This window comes from Haematobia irritans, chromosome 1 (assembly GCF_050003625.1).
Source record: "Haematobia irritans isolate KBUSLIRL chromosome 1, ASM5000362v1, whole genome shotgun sequence".
Classification (NCBI taxonomy): Eukaryota; Metazoa; Arthropoda; class Insecta; order Diptera; family Muscidae; genus Haematobia; species Haematobia irritans.
In genome coordinates this window covers 111180332-111190618 of record NC_134397.1, presented here as the reverse complement: position 1 = coordinate 111190618, position 10287 = coordinate 111180332, and the positions used below count along the sequence as shown (strand labels likewise).

Here is a 10287-nt window from a genome sequence, read left to right as displayed (position 1 = left end):
CTTCTGAGAATTCCCACCACGTCTAAAGCAATCGTATACGACATCGAAAACTCGTCGGAAAATTTCTACAAAAAAGTATCGCATGAGTGCAATTATTATGTGTCTTTTTTTAAATAAATTTAGAACGACGCCAATAAGAGCCCCTTCAACCAATCAGGAAAAGTGCATTTTAAGATAGTTGTAAAAGAACCATTGTAGTCAAGTAAAACACGATTATTTAGATGTTTATTAATTTGATTAAACATTGATAAACAAACATGATAAATTCTTATAAATATAACATTTATACCACTATCACAACATGTTGATTTATAAGTGGCAAGTTACATGTTGCAGCGTCTATCAGCCAGTGTTTTTTGTTCTCGATGGAGGCAGCGTGTCTGTAAAAAATCTGAAAAACAATCACTTTATTCCATTTGGAAAGTCACAAATTGTTCACCAACCCTGCCAGCATTTCAAAGTTCCATTTCATCCTCATCGCTACCACAGACTCGTAAGTGACATTACAACAATCGCCAATTGTGATGGGGGAAGCGTATCAAAAAGTACAAAATGTACATGAAAGTATTTTGCCATCACTATTGTTACAAGAGCCATTTTATATTTTGTGAAACGCAAACGCAACTAGCTTCTTATAATTTATTTAAATTAAAATTATAATGAAGTGCTGAAACCTTAAAATTGTGAAAGGTATATTGGTGAATAATTTTTGACTTTCCAAATGGAATAAAGTGATACTTTTTCAAATATTTTTCCGGACACGCTGCATCCGTCAAGAATAAAAACTGATAGATGCTGGAGAATCAGCAGAATTGCAACTTATAAATCAACATAATTCCTTTTTAAGGCATTATGTTCAATGTGTTTTTATTCGTATAAATGGTATACCTGGAATAAATAATAAATTGTTATTCAAATTAATAAAATTGTAAACAATGGTATTTTACTTGACCACAATGATTCTTTTACAACTATCTTAAAATGAACTCTTTCTAATAGTTTGTAGGGACTCCTATTGGCGTCGTTCTAAATGTAGCTAAAAAGGCACCTAATAATTGCACTCACGCGATGCTTTTTTGTAGTAACTTGGCGTGGTACAACTTCTCAATAGTGACGGCGCTTTTCCGACTAGTTTTGGATATCGTGTACAACTGTTTTCGACGTGGTGGGGATTCTCAGAAGCGCCGTCAAATTCAAAAAATGTTGGCAGGGAACATACCTTTTACAATTTTAGCGAAATAACTATGTTTTCAGCACTTCATTATCGATTTTATTTAAATAAATTATAAGAAACTATAGTTGCGCTTGGTGTTTCACAAAATATAAAATGACTCTTGTAACAACAGTGATGGCAAAATACTTTCATGTACATTTCATACGCTTCCCCATCACAGTTGGCGATTGTTGCAGTGTCACTTACGAGTCTGTGGTAGCGATGAGGATGAAATGGAACTTTAAAATGCTGGCGGGGAAATAGCCCAAAACAATTTTTCGCAAAGTTTATAGTTTTATAATGGGTTATTAAAGAAAAGTAGTCGTAATACCCACATTTAGCCGCTAAATTCCCTTTTTGCATGCTTACTTTTCTTTAATAATCCATTTTAAAGAATATAAACAACGCGATAGCAAACAGATTTTCATGTTGTTGGCCTTACCCACTGCTGCATGAATAATAAGTACATGTGACAACTTTATCATCCCCGTCATTGCTGGCGTAGTGCTTTGAACAACTACGGACGTATTTGGTTGTACAAGAACCAAATGCAACGACAACTAATTTTGACAGATGTCAAGAGGAACGTAGTCTAATTAGATGGGTCCCTGTTATTGTGCGGCAAGAAAAAGTTAACTTTTTGCCTATATATTTTAATTGCTCTAGCCGGAACTTATTACCTGTGATTTGCTGAAGAATCAGACGGCTGTAACAAAAACAAGCCTAAGAGAAAGGAGGTGGCCAGCGGAGAAAGTTTAGATAGAATAGTTAAATTTTCTGAGTGAATCTCCAAAAAGAGCTCAAGTAGGAGAAAACCAGGCAGCAAGGCCATATACGTTTTTAGGTACAAAAAATACTACAAGTCAACAATAGCAGCATGGTAAGTCTATAAGAAGTCCTTTCTCACATTGGTGACACCTAGAACCCCAACCACAATGTATTTGATTTGTTTTTTTTTTTTTGTTGAATCAACGAGTAGTTCATCTCCCACACATTTACAACTACATACCATTGTTATAACCCAAACTGCCCGACTGTCATCATATTTATGGCTATGACAACAAAAAACTTGCAAAACTGAACTTTGACCAAAAATTATAAAATTACTTAAGCACACCATGCTCCGGCAAATGTATACATGTATCAATAATAATTTTTGTTTTATTTTTTTCTTTAGGATGTGTTCCTGATGATTAGAAAGCACAAGACTACCATCTTCACGGATGCCAAAGAGAACACATCGGTGGCCGAATTGAAACGCATGCTGGAAGGTAAACAATTTAGCTTAGTTGTTCATCGTTTTATTATTCAATGACAAATATTTTGTGTCCGCACATATATGCGTACATATATGTTTTGTCTCAAATATATACAGTATGTCAAGAAAGTCTTTTGACATTGCCAAATATTTTAAATTCCAGAAATAATTGAAGTAAAAATCGAGTTGTTAATTCGTTTTGAGAAAAATAAAATATGTATACTTTGCAAAATACATAATAAAATATTTTTTAAAATTAAATTATATTTAATTTTGGAACAAAACATAAGTTTTATCCTATTGTCAAAACACTTTCTTGACATACTGTACATGTTTTCATAATAGTATTTGAAATCTCTCAGAAGTTTGTATGCAACGCGAGAATAATAAAAAAAAAATAAGTAATTTATTTCGTTTTACAAAACTGTTGCATATTATAAACAATATTTTCTTGTTTTCTTATTAATTAAGAAAAAATATTAGGATCCGTTTCTTTTTAGATGAAATAATAAAATTATGCACGAATTCGTAATGGTGGGAGCATTACATTAAAAAAATATATCAAGTTACAAACGGTTTTTTGTACCATTCCTTGGCGAATATTTTAAAATGATTCCCGAACAATAAAAGTGATAAAACACAGTTTTGGAGGCATATATCAAAGCGCTACCTTATTAGAATATCCACATAACGTGTAGATTTTAGGGTGTTAAATCGGTTAATCTTTATTGCTCGTATATGATTTATACAATTATACAAAACTATATACATATATTTATTTAGAATATATAATTTATTAAAGAAAGTATACATCCTAGTAATATATATCCTAAAAGTATATATCCCTACAGAAGGGGTCAATGCCTTGCCCGTTGGGGTATGAACTGTGGTCGGCAATATTTGTTTTCATTAATAAACATTATTGTTTCACTAAAAAAAATCTTTTGATGTATAACATACATTTTTTTTCAAATAAAAATGTATGTATACAATAATCATAACTGTCCAACAATTAAAAACATAACTTTTTGGTATTGCCTCAAAACACATAATAAAATAAAAAATATATGAATAAAGATATGGAGATATATATTTTTACTTTTTTCCTGCTCCAAACTTAAAAAGTAAATAATTAAAAGATGACGTTAACCAAAATTCATTTTTTTATTTTCCCAACAAATAAAGCATCACGATATTTCCGACAAATAAATGAATTAGATGTAGAATGTAGGAAATTTGTTTTTCCCATATTTTCATCCAATTATTATTTGTATTTACAACTTAAACTTGTAACTAATAACGGTTTTTTAGGAATTTTAAAAGTTAAGCCAGCAGATCAGCGCTTATACAACCAAGACAATGATATTATGGAAGATGACAATACATTACAAGATTACGGTATCACTATGTCAACAGCCAAGGCGCAAGCACCAGCCCAATTAGGTTTGGCTTTAAGGTAAGTTTTGTATGTTTTCAAAAGTGTTGGATTCATATTATGGTTAATGTTGCCTTTATATTACACCTAACACTGTAGACATAAAATAGTAATGATCGGTTTCTCATCCTGCGATAGTACTTATCCGGAGGATAATCGACCGGTTAATAACATTTTTGTATATGATCGGCTTTTTATCGGCACTATAAATAATAACAAAACATTGAATAACCGGCCCTAAGATTTTTTGATTTTCTTGTGGAATACATTTGTCGTAACGTTTTGTCTACGTACTACATCGGGGAATCTATCAACATATTGTCCTAAACGGCGCTAGTTGATATAATAAACAATGCGGCTTTTGCATACCGTATTGATTATTTTTGAGTTTTTCGACAAAAATACAACCAATATCGTTTATTTAAAATTATGACCACAGTCTTACTGTTTTGGTCCACAGTAGTATGATGAATAAAATTAAATGAAAAGTAGATTATACCTTTTCAGTATCAGACCAGAAACTGCAACAAACATATATATGTTTGTTGTTATTTTAAAATGCTCTTTATTTTCTTGGCAGAGACTTCTTATCATAAACCCCTCCAAGTCGCTGAGTAATACAAGATATATTTATATTACCAGTTGTCTATTTTATATTTTATTTCAATTAATATTTGTCGTTAAGGTCGTTATTTTGTACTGTTGCTTCCACAAGCCTGATTATATATGTACACATACATAAGAATGTTGATGTGCATATCGAATATGAGCTATTTTTGGAATAAAAACAATTGCATTTTGTCATTGGGAAGCTTCTTTATTGACTGTTCGGCCCCTCAATAAATGCCACTGGATTGATTTGTTTCTAATCATATGGTTATAAATGAATGTAACCATCCGGTTATGGTATGGTCGTACAATATATAGCCAAATGTATATAAAACCTCTATTTTATTCTAAATTCAAATTTATTATGCATAGTATAAAGAAGGTTAGGTTAGGTTAGGTTATGTGGCAGCCCGATGTATCAGGCTCACTTAGACTATTCCGTCCATTGTGATACCACATTGGTGAACTTCTCTCTTATCACTGAGTGCTGCCCGATTCCATGTTAAGCTCAATGACAAGGGACCTCCTTTTTATAGCCGAGTCCGAACGGCGTTCCACATTGCATTGAAACCACTTAGAGAAGCTTTGATACCCTCAGAAATGTCACCAGCATTACTGAGGTGGGATAATCCACCGCTGAAAAACTTTTTGGTGTTCGGTCGAAGCAGGAATCGAACCCACGACCTTGTGTATGCAAGGCGGGCATGCTAACCATTGCACCACGTATAAAGAATCTTTTCACTAAAATCATTCCCACCAGGCTACGGTAAGTTCTTCAAAGAAAGCCCTTTTTATCCTTGTTGTGTACTTCCTGGTGACACAGCTATGGTTAAAGGAAATTTTGTTGAAAAAAAGAAAAGTTTGCCAATAAAAAGTTTATACTATCTTATTACGGGGACTCGACCTGTTATCCCATGAATTCATGTTATTATTTTTTTCTTTGCAGAAAGGAAAACGGCGAATTTGAATCACTCGATATTACATCATATTCATCACCACCAGATTTACCAGAAGTTATGAAAAACCAGGAAGCAGCAAATGGCAAAGAACAAGTGGCATAGATGTACTCATTCAATAACGAGACAACAAACATGAGCAAAGGAAATGCAGTAGCAATTTAGCAGATAACATAACAGCAAAATTTTCTAAGGCATAAAAGCAAAATCAATTAACAATTCTCTTTTAATTTAATATAAAAAATATATTTAATATTTAAAACTATTTAAGTCGAATGAAGAAATAAAAAACACCAAGCAGTGGTAAAAGCTGTTTATGTATATTTTACACGAAAAAACTTCAAAGTCGACTGAAACATGTTTTTACACACTTGTAGTTATACCAAGCAACAGCAAAATGAACCACAAACGTAAATGCTCGTTTTATGTTTAAGGCATGATGGAGAGGAGATGAAGGGTTAACATTTTTAAACACAGAATTTCAATTAATTGGGTTTGTTTTAATTTCTATAAATATAATTGTTAATCTAAACACCAATATAGGCTTAGGAAAGGTCATGTAAGCTTTACGTCTCGCTTCAAGATTGCTAATTTTAATTTTAAAACGTTTATATTCAGATAACAAATTAACTTATGTTAAGAAAAATAAAACCGAATGAAATGTTTTTGAAATGTAGGTCTTCACTTTTATGTTTTTTTTATATTTTTGGGAATCAATCTTACAAGCCTGACTACACATATGTTTCAGTGTTGGCTAATACAAATTTCCATAATCTTTAGTAAGATCTGGGCGGGTTAGATGATTCTATTTATATATTAATTTCTTATTGATATCAGGCTAACATAAAAACAATAAATATAATATTGTTAGGAATTTGATAATTATAGATTTAAGTTTATTTAAATTGGTTTCCGTTAATTTAAAATTTCAAATTGTAACGATAAAATTTCGTTATCGCTTGTTGGAATCATCTATTCATTTTCTGGTACTTTCCTAAATTTCTTTTATATTCTTTTGTTTGCTTATCTTCATATCGAAATGTTAGTTCTTTCTCCCTTATAGTATAACAACCCCTTTGCTTTGTTATTTTGCATTCTCATTTCATCTCATTGTCATTGTTATTGTTGTTGTAGTAATACGAGCATATATCTATGTGAGTGTATATGTGTTTGGCAGACACCCTTCAGTTCTTGGGACTGATCCCAAACCGGTCATTTAATCTGTCCTTTATAGCCGGTACAGGTCCTTTAACTGGTTAGGTGACCAGTGAAATTAACATGGGGTTGTCATAGGAAGGGTTAATTGACCCCCACATAGATACCTACAAACCAATCCTTTAACCGGTTGTTTTCAACCCATCAATTAACCAGTTCAAATAGACATGTTAGAGAGACAGTTCTAAAAAAAAACAAATTTTTTCACCAATTTTACTTCTTACTTCTATCAATGTTGTTTTTTATATTTATTTGTCTTATTATCTAATTTTTACAATTTGAAAAACTTTTTCGCTCCGACCAGGTTTTGAACCTGGGATTACTGGCAGCATAACAGAACGCCTTAACGCATTCAGCCACAAACGCCATTCAACACACAGCGTTGAAACGTCAATTTAAATGTTTGTGATATTGGTAGAAAATGAACAAATGTAGGGAAAATATTACTGAAAACAAATCCAAAAATAGAACTGTCCCTGTTATAGATGCAAAAGGGCCAGAAATGTGTTAATTAACCCTGTTATAGAGACATTTGAACCGGATAGGGGATGGGTTCCTTGTGGTCTAGAGACAACCCAATAAACACAGGATGAGCGTTTTTCAAATGCAACAACTTTTAAATTTGAGGGTAAATATAATTTTCAACATAAATTCAACTTGACTTGAAATAGCTCATCTTCAATACATCTTCAAATTATTTGCGAACTACTTCCAATTTGCCAAAATGTTGACGAAATCTTTGAAAAGGTGTTGAAGATAATATGAGAAAACTTTGACAAAAAACTACCCTAAAATGCAACGAAAAAACCATATGGTTTTCAATACTTATTTGTGCAACGAAGTTCGTGGTCAATTGCAAGAAATAAAAAAATGGAAAATATTAGACATATAACCAAATAGTTTATAAAAATAGGTAAGTGAAAATAAAAAATGAAATAAAACTTTAAGGAAGTCACTACATTTATATCTCTCTGCAGAAAACTAAAATTATGGATTCTACGTTCTTGAAAACATTAAAAGCTGGCCAATGAAAAATGGTGGACAATTAACTGGAACTGCTTCAAATAGTTTATAATAATTGGTACGTCAATATGAAAAATTAAATAAACACTTTAAAGAAGTCACCAAATTTAAATCTCTTTGCAGAAAACTAAAATCTTTGGATGCTACATTCTTGCAAACAATAAGAAGCTAACTAATGAAAAATGAGTGGCTTATCGACAAGAAATAGTTTCCAGAAACATTACAAGTGCAACCAATTAAAATTGTTAAAAACAACAAATTGTTGAAATCAACAACTTCTGGATGAAAATGTGCATCACATCGTCAGTTTAATTCATATGCTATTATCAGTTTAAAATGAATATTTTGTGAATTCCTTCTGCTGGAAATCAATTCTAACACGCGGTCCAGTACGTTCCTAATTTCAAATTGCCCGCATGTTAATAAATTTTAATGCTGTTTTATGACACCAAAAGGAAGGAAATCGAATTATCAATGCAAAAGTGTTTACTAATAATGTTTAAGATATTTAAAGTTTTGTTGTTTTTTTTTTTTGTTCTTATTTGTTGATATGTTTAATAAGATTATTATTTATCAATTGGTATTGTAGTGTATTATGTAGTGTAGTGTATTATTATATATTTTATTTTGATGAAAATGAATAAATTATACAAAATTCATAGAATTTTGGCTTTGACTTTCAATTTGAAGTGGGGATATCATTCATACAAATTTAGGTTGAAAAGCATTTGCAACGATGTTAATTTTGAATTTGACTCGCATCGAAAATTGTTTGACAAATTATTGAGTAGCGATGCATTTCAATTTGAGGATAACACTTGAGATATTATTGCTAATGTGTTGAATTTCACTGTTGAGGGTAATGGAAGAAACCTTGTGGTAAATGCGGACAAAAGCATCGTTCAAAGTGTCCAGCTGAAGATGTCATATGCCATTGCTGTAAAAATAAGGGTCATTTTGGTAAGATGTGCTATAAGAAGCGACAACAACGTGTTCAAAGTCAAGGTCAACATCGGTACTCGCAGCAACAACAACAAAAATCAGCACGGTTTATAAAACAGTTAGAAGCAGAGGACGAAGATCTTTTCATTGGATCACTGGCTCGCAGAGAGGGAAACAGTATGGAATGGAACATATTGGTATGTATTGATAACAATATGCTTGAATGTCAAATAGATACGGGAGCGCAAGCAAACATTCTGTCATTTGAAGCTGCTCAGAATTTACAGTTATTAGAAAGAATTGAAAAAACCAAAGTTCGCATATTTGCATTCAATGGAGAACAAATGCCCGTGTTTGGTAAAGTGCACATTACATTCAAGCATAATGATGATCAATATAGTGCTCTATTTTTTATATTAGATTTGCCATGTAAAAATATTATTGGACTAGAATTGGCTCAAAAAATGAATTTGATTAAAATGGTGAATGCGGTTTGTTGTAGTGATATTTTGAAGAAATATGACGACATTTTTGATGGATTGGGTTTGGTGAAAACAGAATGCAAATTTGTGCTAAGAGATGATGTTGACCCGGTCATAGACCTACCAAGGAAAATTCCATTTGCACTACGCAATGAGTTAAAGGTAGAACTGAAGAGAATGGTTGATATGGGTGTAATAACTACTGTTGAGGAACCTACTGAATGGGTCAATTCCATTGTTTTAGTCCGGAAGTCTACTGGGAAGTTGAGAATTTGCTTAGACCCTAGGAGTCTTAATAAGGCTATTCTACGTCCACATTATCCATTTCCGGATATTGATGTATGTAAAGCAGAGTTAAATGGCAGCAAAGTTTTCAGTGTTTTGGATGCAAATAGTGGCTTTTGGATGTTGCCATTAGATAAAAAGTCGTCAGAGTTAACTACATTTAATACGCCATTTGGGCGGTATAGATTTCTCCGGTTGCCATTTGGAATAAACGCGGCCCCGGAAATTTTCCATGGTGAGATGGTCAGGTTGTTTGATGGGATCGATGGCCTTATTATTTATATTGATGATTTTCTTATACACGCGAGAACAGAAGATGAGCATAATAGAATACTAGAGGCAGTGCTAAAAAGAGCTAAAGAAGTAGGTGTCAGATTTAAAAGGGAAAAGTCTAAGTTTTTGCTTAAGGAGATAAAATTCTTAGGCCATATGTTTAACCAGGATGGCGTTATGGTAGATAAGGAGAAGACTAGGGCTGTTGTAGAAATGCCATGTCCAAAGAATAAAACTGAACTCCAAAGATTTTTAGGTATGGTGAACTATTTTGGTTCATTTATACAAAATTTATCTCTAAAAGACAAATATTTAAGGCAGTTGCTGAAAAACAGCGTAGAATGGCACTGGGACAGACATCATATGGAAGAGTTTAACAATTTGAAAAGTGAGTTGACCCAGACACCTCTTCTAACATATTTTGATTCCTCTAAACCTCTTACTTTAACAGTAGACGCGTCTCAGTACGCGGTGGGAGCTGCGATACTTCATGATCGTCATCCTATAGCATATGCTTCGGCATCCCTTACGGATGCTCAGACCAGATATGCACAAATTGAGAAAGAGTTGTTTGCAATTCTTTATGGTTGCACCCG

General features: G+C 32.6%; 1 protein-coding gene and 1 long non-coding RNA gene across 2 annotated transcripts; both read left to right on the top strand.

The window, feature by feature from the left end:
- The first annotated feature begins 1799 nt into the window (after positions 1 to 1799).
- EloB (transcription elongation factor elongin B) lies at positions 1800 to 6147 on the top strand. Its single transcript, XM_075291445.1, has 4 exons — positions 1800 to 2093; positions 2391 to 2484; positions 3783 to 3927; positions 5462 to 6147. The coding sequence occupies exons 1-4, from the start codon at positions 2091 to 2093 to the stop codon at positions 5574 to 5576; spliced, it is 357 nt and encodes a 118-aa protein (XP_075147560.1). The 5' UTR covers positions 1800 to 2090; the 3' UTR covers positions 5577 to 6147.
- Positions 6148 to 7320: 1173 nt separating this feature from the next.
- LOC142221676 (uncharacterized) lies at positions 7321 to 8373 on the top strand. Its single transcript, XR_012718183.1, has 3 exons — positions 7321 to 7599; positions 7664 to 7767; positions 7833 to 8373. It is a non-coding gene; the product is annotated as an uncharacterized LOC142221676 (long non-coding RNA).
- Positions 8374 to 10287: the final 1914 nt, after the last annotated feature.